The following is a 19977-nucleotide window of genomic DNA, read 5'->3' on the forward strand; positions in this document are numbered from 1 at the left end:
AAAGAAGTAAAAAATACTTTGACATATTTCTTGATTTTAAAACTCGTTACGCTATGTAGTCCTGCCTTTTAGCATTTTTTGCAAAATCTGCGGAATGTCGCTACTGTTTTTTCGACACATACCCATCTCGTATATTGGGAAATCCCGGTGTTTTGGGAAATGTAATTCCCAATCCGCCATTAGACATCGGCCAACTAACTGCGCTGATACTGTTGTCAAACAATAGTAAAAAATCTGCAGGTCGAGTATTCCTAGACGATCGCTAGCTGATTTGAACGATTTCACTAATTTCAGGTTTTTTGTGATAACGTGCAATATTGTTGTGCATATAAGACCAAAGATATACAGCCCATGGGGGGGCTGTATATCATTGATAAGACTGAGTTTTAATGTTACACGTTGTGTAGTTTAGTGTCATCTCTGTACAAGTGCTTCATTTGCCTTTACAAACACAAAGTTTACTTAAAAACTTTTGTGTGTATACTTTTAGGGCATCTGTTTTACAAACATACGGCAGTTTCCTGACAAAGCTTTAAATCCCATCACGTGAAATTTAATTAACGCGTAATTAATTACAGCCATCGTGAACGCGATTGTTGTAAACTTTAATCGAAGCCTCGCAAGGTATGTCAGGTTCTCCAAAGTGTTGCAAAAGTGGTAATTGTAGTGGTAATGGTATAAACAGAACTATCCTCATTAACTACGGCGTATTCAATAAGCATGAGCACATAACTCATAGTAATGTAGCTATATTCAAATACATGTACGTACTCCAATCTGCTTGCTTGTGCAAATTATTGGCAGAAATGACGATGATCCGGTGATAATGGTCTGCCTCAATTTAGCTTTCTTCTGCCTTTCATATTCTGATATTTGAACTTTTACATTTACTAACTCTCTCATTTCCTCACTCTGCCTCGCCTCACTGACTTTCTCAGCTAATCGGTACAGCCCGCTGACCTTTCAGTTACTGTACTTCTTCAAGCTGTTTCATTAGTTCATGAAAATTGAAAGTAGACAGTTGAAGGTATTAACTAGATACCCAGATAGTCAGTTGTGGTGAGTGAGTTAAACAGTGTCTAAAGGTACTTGAGATAAGTCAGGGTTGTAAATAGTTGAATTTTTCAAGATACAGTTGATCAATAAAGTCAAGGATGCTTTGCATTTGGAAACATAAAAACTTTTGGTCAAGGTTGAGACTGTTTTGGGTTCCCAAACAAAGAAATTGAGAAAAATAAGGTTTGCTGAAAATATGGTGTTTAGATTTTCATTTTATTTAGTGTGTGTAAGTCTTAACGAGAAAAACTAACAACCCAATTATATGGGGCTCAGACCTGGACAGTGCACCAAATCCAAGTGAAGAGACTGCATGTAGTCGTGATGAGACAACTAAGCAGCATAATTAATCTCATCCGGAAAGATCAGGTCAAAAACCCTGAAATCCTAAAATGGGCTGGCCTCCAACCCATGGCGGACACGCGAATAAAAAAAGGCCTACTATGGCTGAGACATGTGCACAGGATGGGTCAAGAGCGATTACCAATACAACTATTATAGTCACAACACTACAAAAGAAAGAGGAACCAGGGCAGACCCACCATGAGATATAAAGATGTAGCTAAGCGTAACATGAATATGAGGGAACTAAAAACAAGCCATTGGCAAGAGAAGGCAGTAAACAGAGCTGCTTGGAAGTCAGAGATAAAACTCAAGCCATATGACAATCATTTGAGAAACTACCGTCTGCGACATAGTGAGAGTAATTTCTACTGGTTGAAATTATAAGGCTGTTTTTTAAACAGTTGAAGGTAGGAATAGATGGAGGTAAAGATTATTATTTTGGCTGTCTGGTCGGTGTCAGAATGAAATTAATTTCATGTTTGGGTCGCGTACCATAAAGCCTATTTCAATTTTTGTGCTTTACCCTTTCCTATTTTTCGGTACGCATGCACAATCCCATTAACTAAAAAATGATTTTTAAGTACAATGCGTTTAGTGTGTGTGGTAATTGTTTTTATACGGTATTTAGAGCTGAGAATGCAAGTCAGAGGGGTCTTTCTAAAAATTATATAGAATCATTAAAGTCATTTTTGGCAAAACAATCTTTGTTTTTTTAGGCATTTATAAGAACTTTATAAATAATTTTATTTTCATATTAAATCAGTCATTTTTTACCAGCTTGCTCTGTAGTTATGAATTATTAATTTTGTCGCTAGTTGCCATCACAGATAGCATTAAAATGAATTATTTTGCCAGAATGCTTGTATGTAGATATTTGAAAAGTCTAGGATTACATGTGTAGTGCTGTCACTAATCAGCTTTTGTTTATTTCATGTTTACATCATATAAAATGAAAACATGTAACTCTCTATTTCAACCTGGAATGAAGCGAAAGTTTGACTATGACATATATAGTTGCAAAGAGACTGGTGAAATAGAGACACATAGAGCTGCAACTTGAACACGGAATAATTGTAAAACCAGTTTAATTTTTGCAATTTTCATTAGTTGTCAACATAAGCATGAAGAATTGCATAAGTCAATGTCAAAATGTATACTTAGCAGCCCTTGAATGCGTAAGAAGCAAATGACTGACTTTTCCAATTTGGTTTTAGTTTGTAATGAAAATTAAAACTGTTGACCATTTGTCAAGTCACATGTATGATGTGTGCTGGTTTATAGTCCGAACCTCGACTGGTTTGAAGCTCGACGAGTTTGTATATCGACAACAGTTGGTCCAATCTCGACAGCGGTTTTACTATTTTACCATCGACTATTTTCATAGTAAATGAGCGATTTATATGTAAAAGATTAATTTGCGCAAAAATATCTTGTGATCCATTTGATGCAGCATTCCCCAGCGTATGTATGCCTAACAATATTTTGCCCAACCTAAATATAGAATGAATGCTAAAACAAGTAACAGTCATAAATATGGTTGACTGTTATGTTAGCAGTATGTTTTATTTGAAATCTAAACTTCAGTGAGTAGCTTTGATTTTTATTTTTTGAAGTGAGGATAGAACTGCAAAAAGGCATTTATTATTTGTTGAAGATTAGTGTGTGAGAGCACCAGAATAAAGGATTAAATTATTGTAAAACTGCATCAGCCTTTGTCGATGTTTGGACCAACCTTTGTCTAGATTCGGACCAACCTCTGTCGAGATTGGGACTTGTCTAGGTTCGGACTTGTCGATGTTGGGACTGTTTCCCGTATGATGTTGCGCTTTTAAAACATTCCTATAGTGAGACTATCAGATTCAAGCCTGGCATCACCAAGGAACTACAAACTATCTAAAACTGTTATTTAGTTTTGTTTAAAGATGGACTTTTACAAAGTTTTAGTAGATTTAATTAAAAAGTATCAGTATTTTTCTATCATTTTCGATTATTTTTGTTGTTTGCAATAATATACTGCCTGGATTTTTCAAGATTAAAATCGACAAAATGTCAAACAACAAACTCAGATGAAGCGAAAGTGCCATTATCGCATCTATAGTTGCAAAGAGGCCGACGGAATAGAGACACCTAATACTGCAACTTGAATGGAATAACCAATATCATTTATAGCAATGATAGCAACTAGTGACGTCATTTTGCACATCTTTTTTTCTGAGTGTTTTGACCGCCATCAGGCTTTGTCGATTTTAATCTTGAAGCAGTCAAATACTGGCAGTCAAATCACCTCCAACATCAACAACAATTGCAAAAATACCAATTATTCAGATAAATACCAATTATTCAGATAAATACCAATTATTCAGATAAATACCAATTATTCAGATAAATTCTACTAAAACTTTGTAAGTTCGTCTTCAAAGGCCATTTCACATAAAATGAGTGAAAGGTAAAAAAGCAGGATACATTTTGTCATCACTGATCAATAGAGAGTGGTCTTGTAAAGAATTACTGTTGCACTGTTTAATTTGATATTTTATACAATTTATCAGAACTTGAAGGTTTCGTCAACTCTTTTAGGCTTTATATAAAAACATGTAGTTTGAAGACACTACCTTTGTTAATACCATAGTTTCGCTCACAAAGGTTATACTAACATTTTTATAGATAAGATATTTACGTTTTAATGTTTTATTCTCTATTCTGAACTTAGTCCATATAGTTAGTCTATATATATATATATATATATATATATATATAAAATTGTTTCCTCACCCCGGATGCCTCGTATGGGTGGTAAATTCTGCTCCAACTCGGGTCTCCTACCAGAGACCTGGGAGTTTGAGCACTCGCCTCAAGATCTTAGCTGTTCCCAATAGCGCACTTTTCTGCAACTCACCTGAGTTGATTGTTGTTGTTGGTATTTGGGCAAGCCACAATTTATGCGCCGGTGTTATTGCGCCCAGTGCCCCAATGACTACTGGGATTACAGTTGTTCTTACATTCCAGCATTTTTCAATCTCTTCTCCAAGAGGGAGATATTTCTCTACCTTTTCTTTTTCTTTGCTGGCTATATTGTAGTCATTGGGTACTGCTATATCTATTATAGTAGCTCTCTTGTTCTCCTTGTCTACCACCACTATATCTGGTTGGTTTGCTAGGACATGCTTGTCAGTTCGGATGTAGAAGTCCCAGAGGATCTTAGCGCGGTCATTTTCATTGACATTACCAGGAGCTTCCCACCAGTGTTGTGGTTTATTAAGGCCATACTCATCACATAGACTTCTATACACAACACCTGCGACATGATTATGCCGCTCAGTGTATGCGTTCCCTGCTAGCTGCCTGCATCCACTGATGATGTGTTGGATGGTCTCAGGTGCATATTTGCACAGTCTGCATCTAGGATCGTCTCTAGTGTGATAGATTTTCGTTTGGAGTTGCCTTGTTGGGAGCACTTGCTCCTGGGCTGCCATGATTAGCGACTCTGTATTGGCCGTTAGGTTTCCTTTGTTCAGCCACATATATGTCTGGTGAAGATCGCCAACCTTAGATATTTGTTGGTGGTAAGCACCATGAAGAGGTTTCGTGTGCCAGTCAATTTCCTCATCATCAGGGCATAGGTCCATTGTAAGAGCAGCCGATTGAAATTCAGCTAGCAACTTATCTGAGATGGCCATGGAGGCTGCATATGCTTTGATGCTTTGCTCCTCCTCTTTCACTGTCTGCTGTACACTTTTGAGTCCCCTATATATATATATATATATATATATATATATATATATATATATATATATATATATATATATATATATATATACATGTATGTGTGTGTGTGTGTAAATCTCAGTTTGTCATTTGTCTGTCCAGCTATAGCGATTAAAATGCTATAGCTATAAAAAATCTGTAAAAAATTTTCAGGGAAAAATCCATATTGCTGAAAGCTTAATCTCACAACTTTTCATTTACGGTCGATTAGTTAACCCATTTAGCTACATGAGATTTCTTAGGCGATATGAGCCATTATCTGGAATAAGATATCGGCATAGCAAGTCTATATTATGTGCAATATCACTAAAGCTTGCCCTCACGGCTCTTTTTAGTAAGTGTAGCAATACGGATAGTAGCTTAATCAAATTATCCATTGGCAACTACATTACCTGCCACTGTTTATAATACTTGTGCAGTGTTGGGCATTCAAGTTATAGCTATTACAATCTCGGAATGAAAAGTTCACTGCGTGGTGGATTTGAACTCACGGAGATTGCATCTGCAAGTTTCAAACTTCTCATTTAACCACTGAGCTATACAGTCCTCAGCATTCTATTGCTCTTATCATATATCATATTCTGTATGCACTTGTTAAATGTGCACTTTTGATTATTAACTAATATTACATTTTGCATTTGTTATATTTTGAAATTATTTAAAAGCTAATTTTTTGCTGCTGTTGCGTATTTTTTTAATTTGTAATTTTTAAAAGTGCCGTTTCAATTTCAAATGTAATTGAAATTGAAAGTGCCATTACACTTCTATTTCTAGTTTTCCATAAGGTTCGATTGATAAATCGGTAAAGGCTAATACTTTTCATGCGGACAATTGTATTATCTAGAGTAGGAATAGCCTCTACATTCTCTCTTCGTTCGGTCAGACAAAGTACGAGACAAAGACAGTCCGGTATCTCAATTTTACAGTTAATCAGTATCGAGAGGTACCAGTATTTTCGTATTCAAAGTTTTGATGGATAGCTTCTGCTGGAACAATAATCTTTTTTATGCACAAACACTTCTATGCAACAAATTGTTATTATTAGTTCAACATATTCAGGATTTTTATTTTGTTCCTTCAGTTCGTATTAATTGTATCATTACCAAATCATATTTTATTGTAATTGTAGCAAAACAGACATAATTTAGCTACTCAGGCTCGGCTGAGCCCCAACGTTTTAGGAGTTTTTGCCGGTTAAGTACAGTCAAACTTGGATAACTCACCCTAGGATAAAATGTAAAATTTTATCACGAACACTTGGTTAACCTGAACGGATTGGTTTGATTCGTTCCCACGCAATAATAAATTTATTTAGATAACTCGACCTCAACACCATTAACTCGAACTGTTATTTGCCCAACGGCTACGAGAACAGTTTTTATTACTTTATTCCAAGCCATAGAGATAAACGTCAACTTCTTGGGCATCATTATCATCATCGGCAAAATATTCTTGTTAACGATTTGTATAAAGGTTTGCAAAAGGTAAAGTTTTAACAAACATCTGCTTAGCAATGGCCCAACGAAAGCCTAGAAACCTTCGGATGAGCTTAGAATAAAATCGGCAAAATTGATCTTTGATAAAACGCTCAAAAGAAAAAGATGTTTTTTGCTGAGTGCTGTAACCGCAGTCAATTTTAGCCTATTTTAATTTGAAAATGTCCTGGCAGTCACATCACCTAAAACAAACAAATCTCAAATAATAGAAAAAATGTTTATACTTCCCGATAAAAATTTTTAAAACTTTACATGAGATGCCCGGTCAAGGCCCTACGTGAAAGAAACCTGTTGGGGGCTTACACCACCCCCTCCAAACCCCCAGAATCTCATAACTAGTCTCTTAACATTAGCCGCCCCAACTTGCAACCAGGGAATACAGGCCTGTAGCTACTACTTGCTAATTATTTCACATTTAAACACTTTATAGTTGTTTTATTGTGTTTCTAAATTTATTTGACCTGCACAATCATTTTCCTCATGATATGAAGTTTGAAAGTTAGAATGGTAACTGTTGTTATATGTTAAATAAAAGTAATCTTTTTTGGGCAAAGACTTTTATTACTCGGGCAACGCGGGGCGTTCACCTAGTCTTAATAAAATGCAAACTATGCCAAATGTGTTATTTTCATTTTATTCTAGAATTCATGATGGGTGAAGCCAAATATTTTGAGGAGTCGGTAAGGCAAGATTCGTTTTTTAAACACTGGCCAATAGAGCGTCGCATCAAGGCTAATGATTGCGCAAAGGAAGGGTTCTATTACACCGGCGTGGCAGACCGAGTACAGTGTGCATTCTGTGGTGGAGTACTGAAGAATTGGATTGATGGAGATACACCAGTAGATTTGCATGAAAGATTCTTCAGTTTTTGCCCCTTTATTCAAGGTGGGTAGAAATTCCGTAACTTTTTAATAAGGACAGTTTTATTTATTTGAAGGGCACATTGGAAAAATAGCCAGCATATTCAATATTTGCACTGTAAAAGTTACTCATATTAAGTTGGTTTATCAGACTTTGTACTTGTGCAGATGAGTGTTTAGTTGTGACAGCAGAAGGTAACCTGATAATAAAAGGAGTTGTTTTTATTACCTATGTTTACTCTGTAAATATTTATCAGTGTTTAAAAAATCATGATTTCGTAAACCATGTGTAAGCATCAGTGCTCGGTGTCATGTACACTTCCAATTTCTCATTTACCTAGCTGCAAACACAAACTAAGATGCAGAAATTCAAAGATGCAATGTGCCTTGATACAGACCTTTAAAAAATCATTGACAATGATGCAAGACAAAATTACAATCTTACCCTTTCTTTTTCATATTACAAAAAGAATTCTGTTGCGAAATTTTTGTAACTGTGATCCTAGCCAGAAGGGTTGCTCTCCATCAGCAAAAAAAATTCCTACAATTCTACAGAACAATTTTAGGCCAATCAGAGAATGTTCCTGCTGATGGTTCGTACAGAGGAAGCGGTCTGATGTACGAGACACTCGCCTCTCCTTCTGCCCAGAACCAACGTATGTAGTGTATAATGGTTACAAAATACGCATACACTTTCTCATTTTCATTTTATTCCAATACAAGTAAGATGTGAAAAGTATTCTAAAGGTTTTGATAGGCGAAAACCTCCAATGTTATTTCGTCTTGTTTCTATATTCGTGGTTAATGCTTTTGTATGCTTTCATTCTTGGAAAAGTTGTATCTATGCATAACTTTATTAGCAATCGTAATCATAAAAAAGATGTTTGTCATTACATGTACACGCTAAAAGAAAAAAAAAATGAAAAGACACAAATCAGGAGTTAATGAGTGAGCTGAAAAGATGTGTTTTAAAAGTTGATAATCTAATAGTATTACGGAGGAGTCAGGATAGTGAATTGAAGGTTGTAGTAACAGAAAGTTTATAAACTGAAAGATATGATAGTGGATATAGTATATTAGTGTCACGGAATGTAAAACTATGTTTGTCATACGCGTGGAAGAATAAAGATGAATATCTTTCCACACATAACCAACATCGTTTTCCATTTATTTCCATTCTTCAGTTTATTATGGATAGATATTAACTATATTTATACCAGTCAATGACATTCAGAGTAAATCGGACCATGAAACCAAAAAACAAACGCAAAGAAAAAAAAAGTAAAATCAAGTGTATATACTGAAAGAAAAAGCTCTTTTTGCATAACTCTGTTATACATGTACAGTATGTATATATATACATACTGTACATGTACAGTATGTATATATATATACTGTACATGTACAGTATGTATATATATACATACTGTACATGTACAGTATGTATATATATATATATATATACTGTACATGTACAGTATGTATATATATATACATACTGTACATGTACAGTATGTATATATATATATACTGTACATGTACAGTATATATATATATATATATGTACAGTATATATATATATATACTGTACATGTATATATATATATACTGTACATGTATATATATACTGTACATGTATATATATACATGTACAGTATATATATATATACATGTACAGTCAAACATGGATAACTCGAACTTCACGAGACCGAGCAAAAGTGTTCGAATTATCAGAGCGTTCAAGTTATCAGAGCACTGTCACAAGTCCATGTATTTACTTATTTATTAGTAGATACATGTACATATGCAAACTATAATATAAATCAAAAGCACAAATGGCTTGTTTCAAATTAAATGCTTCTAATGTAAAGTTTAAAATGTTTTTATCAAAAAGTATAGAGATTTTTCTACCACTTGAGATTGGTTTGTTGTTTGAGGTGATGTTATTGCCAGGACGTCTTTTTAGATTGACAGTAGCAAAACTTGATCGTTGTTGAAATGCTCAAAAGAAAAGACATCTTTTTCTTTTGAGCGTTTTACCCACGATCAATTTTGCCGATTTTTCTTGAAGTTTATGCAACTTCAAGAAAAAGTTACCAAAGAAAAATCCCTTACTTCACCTGGGATTCGTTAAGAGCAACACTCCGAGGCAGTTCAATTAAAAGTTTTACGAGGTTTAACGGTACATTGTATATCACTCACGCTTTTTGAATGGATACTTATTGAATGTACACACGTATTCTGTGTTTAGGTCAAACGATGAATAGTTTTTTTAGCTAAGACAACGTATACGTTTAATAAAAACAATTTTAAGACGTTTTAAACATTCAACATTCCGACGTTGATTCAACACGGAATCAACGTCGGAAAACTATTCGTCACAGGCTAGCCGGGTCACGCACTCAAGGATTTTCGCCACGCACATACAAAACAACATGCTGTTTTTGTTTTGTATGTACGTGGCGAAAATCCTTGCGCGCTTGACCCAGCAAGCCCGTGCTATTAATCGTATAGCAGTATAAATCAAATTTGACCAAACCTTTAGAAAAGTCGTTGACAAAATTATTTTGCCGATGGTGGTAATAACAACGCTTATGAATTGCGAAAAGATGAGGTTTACCTCTATGGCTTTGAATAAAGTGATTTTCTAAAGCGATAACAACCGTTTCGGTAGCCGTTGGGCAAAAAAACAGTTCGAATTAACAGTGTTGAGTTCGAGTTATCTATAGCAATTTATCATTACGTGGGAACGGACCAAAGAAACCGTTCGAATTAACCATGTTTTCGAGCTATCCGTGGCCGAGTTATCCATGTTTGACTGTATATATATATATATATATATATATACTGTACATGTATATATATACATGTACAGTATATATATATATATATATATACTGTACATGTATATATATACATGTACAGTATATATATATATATATATATACATGTACAGTCAAACATGGATAACTCGAACTTCACGAGACCGAGCGAAATTGTTCGAATTATCAGAGCGTTCAAGTTATCAGAGCACTGTCACAACTCCATGTATTTACTTATTTATTAGTAGATACATGTACATATACAAGCTATAATATAAATCAAAAGCACAAATGGCTTGTTTCAAATTAAATGCTTCTAATGTAAAGTTTAAAACGTTTTTATCAAAAAATATAGAGAATTTTTTATCACTTGAGATTGGTTTGTTGTTTGAGGTGATGTTATTGCCAGGACGTCTTTTTAGATTGACATTGGCAAAACTTGATCGTTGTTGAAATGCTCAAAAGAAAAGACATCAGTACATATATAAACTACAGTCATTTGCAAAAGTTTAAGACCACCCTTGATTTTTCCAAAAATTTAAGATTTTTGGTATTACACCAAATTGTTTCTTTTTTGTTTACGCTATGATACAAGTTAGAGAATACATAGTCTATACTGTGCTTCAGTTACTCCAAATGCTGCTAATGTCAATAATTTGTATGTCGTCCCTCGTTTTCTATTACAGCTTTAAGTCTCCTTGGCGTGCTCTCAATAAGTTTTTTACACTAGTCATCGGGTATCTCAGTTATCAAACTGTCCTAATTGCTTCATATACAGCTTAAGCATTTGGGGCTGCTCTTTTGCTACTTTGTCCTTGACTTTGTATCACAGATTCTCAATTAGGTTGAGATCTGGGCTGTTACCTGGCCAAGCAAGAACTTCGACTTTCATCTTTTTCAGATAATCTATCACCTTGTTCAATCTGTGGCAAGGTGCTCCATCGTGCATAAAGACAATGCATTCATGTACCTCATATATAAAGCTATATTGTGTTCAAAAAGTGTTTTTTCTTTTTCACCATTCATGGTGATGTTTTAATCTAAAAAGTACCAGCCTGCAGTCCTTTTGACGAACATTGTCATCCATGCCATATGACTCGGTGAATGTTTTATTCTTATGACAGCTTTATCTGTCATCGAAGCAAGTTACTACTAGTCTACAAACGTGTCTCTTGCGTAATTTAAACTACAACAAATTAGACTTATCTTAGAATAACACGTTTGACCAGTCTTGAATGGTCCAGTGGCTATACCTTTTGGTGACAAATATTTTGGCTCTAGCAGTCGGTGCCAAGGCCTGTTTGTACCCATTTTCACCATGTTGTTTAAACTAATATTTGCCACAAAACTGAGCCAAAAATTAAGTAAAGCATTAATCTTTATGCTCGACAATAATGAACCGACTTAAGGAGCGACTGATAGGGTTACAAGAACAACTGAGGAGATTAACTGAAGCCAGAAGCTAGTAACATCATTTGATAGAAAATTTCTTCAAATTTACCAAGTGGTCTTAAACTTTTGCAAATGACTGTATAATATAAACCAAAAGCACAAATGGCTTGTTGCAAATTAAATGCTTCTAATGTAAAGTTTAAAACGTTTTTATCAAAAAGTATAGAGATTTTTCTATCACTTGAGATTGGTTTGTTGTTTGAGGTGATGTTATTGCCAGGACGTTTTTTAGATTGACATTGGCAAAATTTGATCGTTGTTGAAATGCTCAAAAGAAAAGACATCTTTTTCTTTTGAGCGTTTTACCCACGATCAATTTTGCCAATTTTTCTTGAAGTTTATGCAAAGATTACCTCACTTTACCTTGCTTCCGAAGGGCGATTGCTAAGCGGTTTGGTATAAATCAGATTTCACTAAACCTTTAGAAAAGTCGTTGACAAAAATATTTTGCCGATGGTGGTAATAACGACGCTTATGAATTACGAAAAGTTGAGGTTTACCTCTATGGCTTGGAATAAAGTGATTTTCTAAAGCGATAACAACCGTTTCGGTAGCCATTGGGAAAAAAACAGTTTGAGTTAACAGTGTTGAGTTCGAGTTATCTATAGCAATTTATCATTACGTGGGAACGGACCAAAGAAACCGTTCGAATTAACCATGTGTTCGAGCTATCCGTGGGCGAGTTATCCATGTTTGACTGTATATTGTAAATTGGCCAGATAATGGTGTCTGGTATGAGGAGTAGTGGTTTTTGAGACTGTAGGAAGGTAATGGATGGTCAGTCAGATTCTTCTAGTTATGTACTGTTCTCTAACCTTTGTTTACTAGAGCCTGGAGCAGGAGGTCTTCAGTTCGAGAATTTGGACTTAAGAAGACAGACATATGCTGGGTACCCTGAGGATGCTAACGTTGATGCTGAAGATTTGTGTGCTGCTGGATTTTGCTACAATGGCCATAACGATGAGGTTTACTGCTTCTGGTGCAAAGGGAAACTATCCAGATGGGAACAAGGAGATGATCCATGGCGCTGTCACGCTATGTATGTATTTCTAAGTCAGTATGAAAGTCTGAATGAAATGGCCTGTTTGGAAATCTTTTAGCAGTTAATCAATAAAACAAGATAACTTACGATCAACAATGGAGATTGTTTGGGTTCATTCAGTGAACATCATGTCATCATCCCTACTTGAATCATTGGTGAACAGAGCATATAACTGTAGCTTTAGTTCATATAACTATAGCTTTAGTTTATATAACTGTAGCTTTAGTTTATATAACTATAGCTTTAGTTCATATAACTATAGCTTTAGTTCATATAACTGTATCTTTAGTTCATATAACTGTAGCTTTAGTTCATATAACTATAGCTTTAGTTCATATAACTGTAGCTTTAGTTCATATAACTGTAGCTTTAGTTTATATAACTGTAGCTTTAGTTTATATAACTATAGCTTTAGTTCATATAACTATAGCTTTAGTTCATATAACTGTAGCTTTAGTTCATATAACTGTAGCTTTAGTTCATACAACTATAGCTTTAGTTTATATAACTGTAGCTTTAGTTCATATAACTATAGCTTTAGTTCATATAACTATAGCTTTAGTTCATATAACTGTAGCTTTAGTTCATATAAGTGAAAATTTATTTAGTTGGTATATTTCAGGTCACTGATTACCTGGTAACACTCTGTATGCTTTATAAAAGGTAATTATAATGTCCCCTCACACTTGCATGTTTACTGTTCCTTGTCACTACCTTTTACATACTGTATGTTAACAGGTTGGAGTCACAATGTGTACATAACCTTCTATATTTGCACATCAACCCTATTGTTCTTACTTACACAACTCTGACTATGTTATTTTTATCATTCTTGCTGTCATTTCATTGTTGTCTCGTTGGTATTTACATGAAGTAGCCACTAGACGTAATAGACACCCGGTTGAGTTCCCTTGAAGGAAGAGCAGTGTGTAGGGATTGTCTCTCCACGGTCAAATCATTCTCTAGCTCATTGATAAATCTATGAGAGGTTTTCTGTGGCTAATTTCTTAAATGGATCCTTTGGTTTTTTTGCCGATTTACATCTTAAAAATTCACTTCTCTTCCTTGTTTTACTTTCACTTCTACCACCTGTCACAGTCATTGTCTTTTTACTTGTTTACTGCTACACACAACCTTCGTTAGTGCAATGCATAGCTCTTGAGTGTCTCCATGTAAATTATGTTGGTTAACATAGATAGTCATAGTTGTTGTCTTCTTATAACATAGATAGTCATTTTTCGTAGTTGTTGTCTTCCTACCTGTTTACTGTTATGCATATGCTTAGCTCTTGCGTTTTTTCATGTGGATTATATCGATAAAAGATGACCTTACACCTAATTTTATTAGTTTTTATCAGAAAGTATAAGTATTTTTCTATCATCTGCGATCGTTTTAGATGTTTGAGGTGATCTGATTGCCAGAATGTTTCAAGATTAAAATTGATAAAACTTGATCACGATTAAAACGTTCAAAAGAAAAATACGAGCAAACTGATGTCACTAATCGCTGTCATTGCTATAGTTGATATCAGTTATTGTGTTCAAGTTGCAGTGCTGCCGGTCTCTATTCTGTCAGTCTCTTTGCAACTATAAATATAAATAAATTATATAATAATACAATAATAATAATATAATACTGTAAATATAGACCTCATAATCGCACTTTTGCTTGATCTGATTTTTACTGCGATCAAGTTTTGTAGATTTCAATCTTGAAACATCTTGGCAGTCAGATCAACTCAAACATCAAAAACAATTACAAATGATAGAAAAATATTAATACTTTCTGATAAAATCTACTGAAGTTTTGTATGAGTTCATCTTTAACATAGATAGTCTGTCAGCTGCCACGCTTCATATCGCTGTCTATATGTGTTGCGGTCTTAGCTACAGCTGTGTCAACAACTATAGGTTGTTAATTGCTTTTGTTACAATTTATATTATATTGCCTACTAGCTGTGCCACCCGGGGTTGCCCGGGTAATAAAAAATCCATTGGACAGAAAATTGATTTGTACTTAACATATAACAACATTTGCTATTCTAACTTTTAAACGGCGTATCATGAGAAAGTATTTTTAAGCAGTTCAAATGAATTAAGAGGAAAAAGAAAACCACTGTAAAGATTTTCAAGCTTTTTCAAACAACTACAACTTTTAAATTTCATATCATGAAAGAAGTGTTTTGTTAAAATAAATTAAGAAGAAAAATAAAACTGTAAATGTGTTTAAATGTAAATGTGAAATCATTAGCAAGTAATGACTAAATATCATCTGTTTAGCTATGATTCCAATGAAAAATTCTTATAACATTTGAAAAATGGGTAACTATTTAGCACTATTGCCTAGTTACTTTTGTCCTGTTTTATGCGCTGGTTGCCCTTTCACACACCCTATCACTTCTACTCTAGCTCTTCACTGTGATGAGGCAAATGACTTGATTGTTACTATGGAGTAACAATCAAATTGAGCTCCGAGACCAACGAATCTCAAAATCTATGGTCAAAAACCTAAAGCTAAAATAAGTAAGGTAATAAAAACGTCTTTGGACCGAAAGTTTATTTTTATTCAACATATAATAACATTTGTCATTCTAACTTTCAAACTACATATCATGAGAAAAGTGTTTTCTGTAGTTGAAATAAATTAGGAGAGAAAATAAAAACAACTGTGAAGGTTTTTTAACTTTTTCAAACAACTGTAACTTTCAAACTTCATATCATAAAAAAAAGGTTTTGTGCAGGACAACTAAATTGAAAATAAAAAACAACTGTAAAGGTTTTCAAACCACTGTAAATTTAAAATTTCATAACTTTCAGCGACGCGTAAGAAGGTTGTTCGAAAACCGGTATGTCAGAAATTCGAAATCATTTTTTCTATTAAAATAAAATTATGTAAATTTTAATCTGTTCCAAGCCAAGAAAACTACTTCAGTATTTTTTCAACATTGTACATCATAAGCTGTACTGTATACTATAAATAGAAATGGGTAGATATAGATCGTGTTCAATTTTAATAAAAGGTTTTCTATTTATGATGATGTAAAAAGAAAACAAAAATAAACATTTCATATGTTTGGCTTTGGTTAAGATACAATACATTAAAGGTTAAAATACAATCCTAAAAATTGCAGAAATTGATAACGAAACAGCGAAAAATGCAACAGATCAGTTTATCAAAATTCGTAGGAAAAAAAAAATATAAACAGCAATGGCATGTGTACTTCACATTTTTGAAGAAGAATCCTCCTCCAAAACAATTTAGGGTAACTTGACTGGAGGGGTTATTTCCATAGCAAATTTCTTTGGTAGAGGATACGTCGTCCCAGATGGTTCCTCCCTTTTTGTAAAGAATTTATGAAGCGTAAAATGCTTCTCCATTTGTTCTGTTTCCGGAGCTTGGCCAATTCCAATGCGCATGCCCCGGTTTGGTGGAGAACCGAATTTATGTTCACGCTGCTAGACAAACAAATCTCAAAATCTTTGGTCAAAAGCCCAAGGCTAAAAAATTAGCACGTGGATGGTGTATTCGTTATATAAAAAGGTATCTTATCACTATGGTGTCTAGCCCAGTGGTAGAGTGTCCAGATAAGAAACTTGTCCATTCAATCGTTGTGAGTTTAAATCCATAAAATGCTGCGTTTCAAAATCAAGATTTTAAGATCTATAGCCGGAATGCAGACAGATGATGAAAGAACACAGACATGCTTTGAGGAATATATATATTATGAATATGTATATTATATGACATATTGTCTATGCTGTCTTAAAAACACTCATTTTTAATATTCAGTTTACATTAAAACTATGACTCTCAGCTAAGTGTTTGGTTTCAATCCATATTCTATTGTCAACCTTTTATGTCATTGATTGAGTGTAGATGTTGATATTCAATGAAAATTCAACTACAGTCTGGTTATAGCCATACTTGGCTTCATACAGGTTCTCCCCGGGCTGCACATGGCTGCAGATGCAACCAGGAAAGTCCTTGGGATACATAAGAACTGTACGTGCTGGGATGACAGACGCCGAGTTTCAGCGCACCCAGGGTCATTACTATATCAGTGGTGACACATCATTTCTTGGTCAGTCATCCAGCAATCTATAATTTTAGGCGCTTTTAGATTCCCCAAGTGCAAGAGAGGGTCACAATTTAGTACACGTGAGGCATGCAGCTTGGATCACATATCCCTTTCAATATTATAAAAAATCTGATAGTTTTGTTACCTTGGTTTGAGTACATGACAGTACACATTAACTGAGGTAATGCTCATTGACAGTGGAAAGGGGATGCGAGACGTTACATCAGCAAATGTCATGGCCTGAGGTCTTTATCAATATGTTAATACATTGATAGGCTGTGATAAAGTTTTTTGTTCAGTTCATTCACAGACCAAGAATAGAGTAATGACTATTTTAGTTACATATCTATGAAAGTAGCGTGCAGTGGATAAGTTCAAGTTTATGGATATTCATAGAGCTATTCATAGATCTAAACAAATGCTTATTCTAACATAGATACTTTTGATGGTTTGTTTACAATTCCAAAATCTTTACAAATAGCGATAGTCACTACAAATATAAGAAAACCACAAAGTTCTTTTCCCTTCCACATTTTGTGTCACGGGCTTTCCAACTGCATCACAGGCTTTCTTTTTGTTTTGCATAGAGTTATGCTCAATAAGTATGCTTCACATATTGAGCATAACTCTATACTGAGTATACTCTATCTTGAGTATACTGTTCACTTTGCCTAATAGTATACTCTTTGTGCATGAGAACATAACTTCCACTTTGTAATTCCACTTACATTCTATCCCTGCTTCGTATATTCTGGCATTGCTAGTACATACATGTATTACTTCTTATTCTTTGTCTGTCACGGTATTCTCATCTCAAGCAATGATTTTAGCCACTCTGTCTTGTTAGGAAACACTGTTGAAGGTGAAGTATTATTATATAATGTATTCCTGTGTATCTGTCACTGTAGATGAGGTTGACCCGCCTGTTGATCAAGTACCAGCACTCGCTGCTGCTTCATTAATTTCTGCTCATCCTCCAGCGTGAGTTGTTTGCTCTTAGTGAAGTATTCCTGAATTTAAATATAAGCTTTTATAGCATGACCGATGCAAGATAACTTCTGACTAAGTTTTTCTTTCCCTCGTATCCTACTTGGCTGGTATCTACTCAGCCACTTAGTTGATACACTTGTGACCACAAGTGTACAGTGGCCATCATCAGCATAGAGTTCATTTCAAGCATAGAGTTGTCATCATAAGCATAGAGTTGTCATCATAAGCATACACTTGTCATCATAAGCATACACTTGTCATCATAAGCATAGACTTGTCCTCTTAAGCATAGAGTTGTCATTTTAAGCATGGGGTTGTTATATTAAGCATAGAGTTGTCATCTTAAGTCTAGAGTTGTCATCATAAGCATAGAGTTATCACCTTAAGCATAGAGTTGTCTCCCTAAGCATAGAGTTGACATTTTATGCATAAAAATGTGATATCCAACAATGTTTTCATCTCAAACAGAGTTATAATATTTAGCATGAAGCCCCCATTTAAATGTAAATTTGTTATCGTGAAACACTTTACATTTTATAACAAGGATCTTCCTTGTACTCGAGTTTAAAGCAGCCTGTTAGCATGTTACAGCAACGTTTTGACATGTTTCTGTAACATGATGACATGTTACAGAAACATGTTACAGCAACAGTTTAATGTGTTGGTGTAACATGTTAACATGTTACACCAACACATTAAACTGTTGCTGTTACATGATGACATGTTGCAGAGAAGTTTTCTTAAGAATGGTAATCAAAACGTAATTTCATGTTTTTCCAAACAGCTTACCAAAAAAGATTTATTCTCAACATAAATCTAGTCAGCACTAAATAGAAATGTATCTGTTTACATTCACGTATTCTGTGAATTGTAGTGCGTGAATCATTTCAAATCAAATTGAAGTTCCCTGCCTGCAAGCATTATATTCATGTCTGTTACACCATTCTGTACATATACATTGTATCTATGTACATTATATATACACTATATATATATAATCGTTCGTATGCACAGTTAAAGTGATAAAGTTTCAGCAACAAAAAACACCTTTGTACTGGATTTGTACTTGTGATTTGAACTCGCCACATTCAAATCCTAAGTCTGCTAACAAGTTTTTGTCGCACCCATCGCTTTTACCATATACTGTATATTGTATATAACAGCGGTATCGTAACCCGAGGGCACACTGTATTAATTAATAATAAAAAGTTCACATTTAGCGTGTGCTATAGCGACAAGGATACACGGTATATATTAAGTGTGGCATCGTAAAGCATTGTAACATTGGCTTAGTTTTGTGGTTATGCGTGCTTGTTAGTTGACTTTGGATTTGAATGTTGCGAGTTCAAATCCTGTACGAAGGCAATTTTTTGTTGCTATAATCGGATATTTGTTGCTAAAACATTATCGCATTATAAATTATTGGACAGACGACTGGCAGATGACAGAGAAACACTGAGATCTATACATATCTCAGTGTATATTTCGGTGTATAAATATATACATATACTGTATGTAGTGACTCAAAGAAGGTACAAAAGCATATAAAAAGAGAACTAAAAATCTAAAAGATAGTTAGTGAAGTAAAGAATAATAGACAAAATATTAGGAGTCAAGTAAATTTTCAGTAAAGGCCCTACAAATCTGCTTCATGCGATGTACTCCTCAGGTGCAGTTTGACTAAAATCGCACCTGAGTGACTATATATGCACTCCTCACGGCGCGATTTTAGTGAAACCGAGCCTGAGGATTGCATCGCATGAAGCAGATTTGTAGGGCCTTTACTGAAAATTTACTTCACTCCTAATATTTTGTTTATTATATATAAATATATGTATGTATATACATGTATATATGTATACATATACACATATATATACCGTGAAACCTCTAATTGACCGCCACCCTGAGAGAAGGGCTGAAAAATAGACCACCACCTCCATTTGACCACCACTTTGACATTGTTTGATCTTCATGAACCCATAATATCAACTGATCGGTAGGAAAGTGTCCACAAAATTGTATTAATAATGAATCGTTTATATCAATAACAATCAATTCTCTCGTTATC

The 19977-nt window shown here is 34.5% G+C and overlaps 1 protein-coding gene across 1 annotated transcript in view; it reads left to right on the forward strand.

The window, feature by feature from the left end:
- The first annotated feature begins 233 nt into the window (after positions 1-233).
- The window catches only part of LOC137403552 (baculoviral IAP repeat-containing protein 7-B-like), a 37082-nt gene continuing 17338 nt past the window's right edge, over positions 234-19977 (forward strand). Inside the window, exons 1-6 of the mRNA XM_068089504.1 lie at positions 234-240; positions 7305-7547; positions 8089-8178; positions 12625-12835; positions 16777-16919; positions 17825-17897. Coding sequence (XP_067945605.1) covers positions 7310-7547; positions 8089-8178; positions 12625-12835; positions 16777-16919; positions 17825-17897 — 755 coding nt within the window. The 5' untranslated portion in view covers positions 234-240; positions 7305-7309. The remainder of the gene's footprint in view (positions 241-7304; positions 7548-8088; positions 8179-12624; positions 12836-16776; positions 16920-17824; positions 17898-19977) is intronic.

Source organism: Watersipora subatra, chromosome 9, assembly GCF_963576615.1.
Source record: "Watersipora subatra chromosome 9, tzWatSuba1.1, whole genome shotgun sequence".
NCBI lineage: Eukaryota > Metazoa > Bryozoa > Gymnolaemata > Cheilostomatida > Watersiporidae > Watersipora > Watersipora subatra.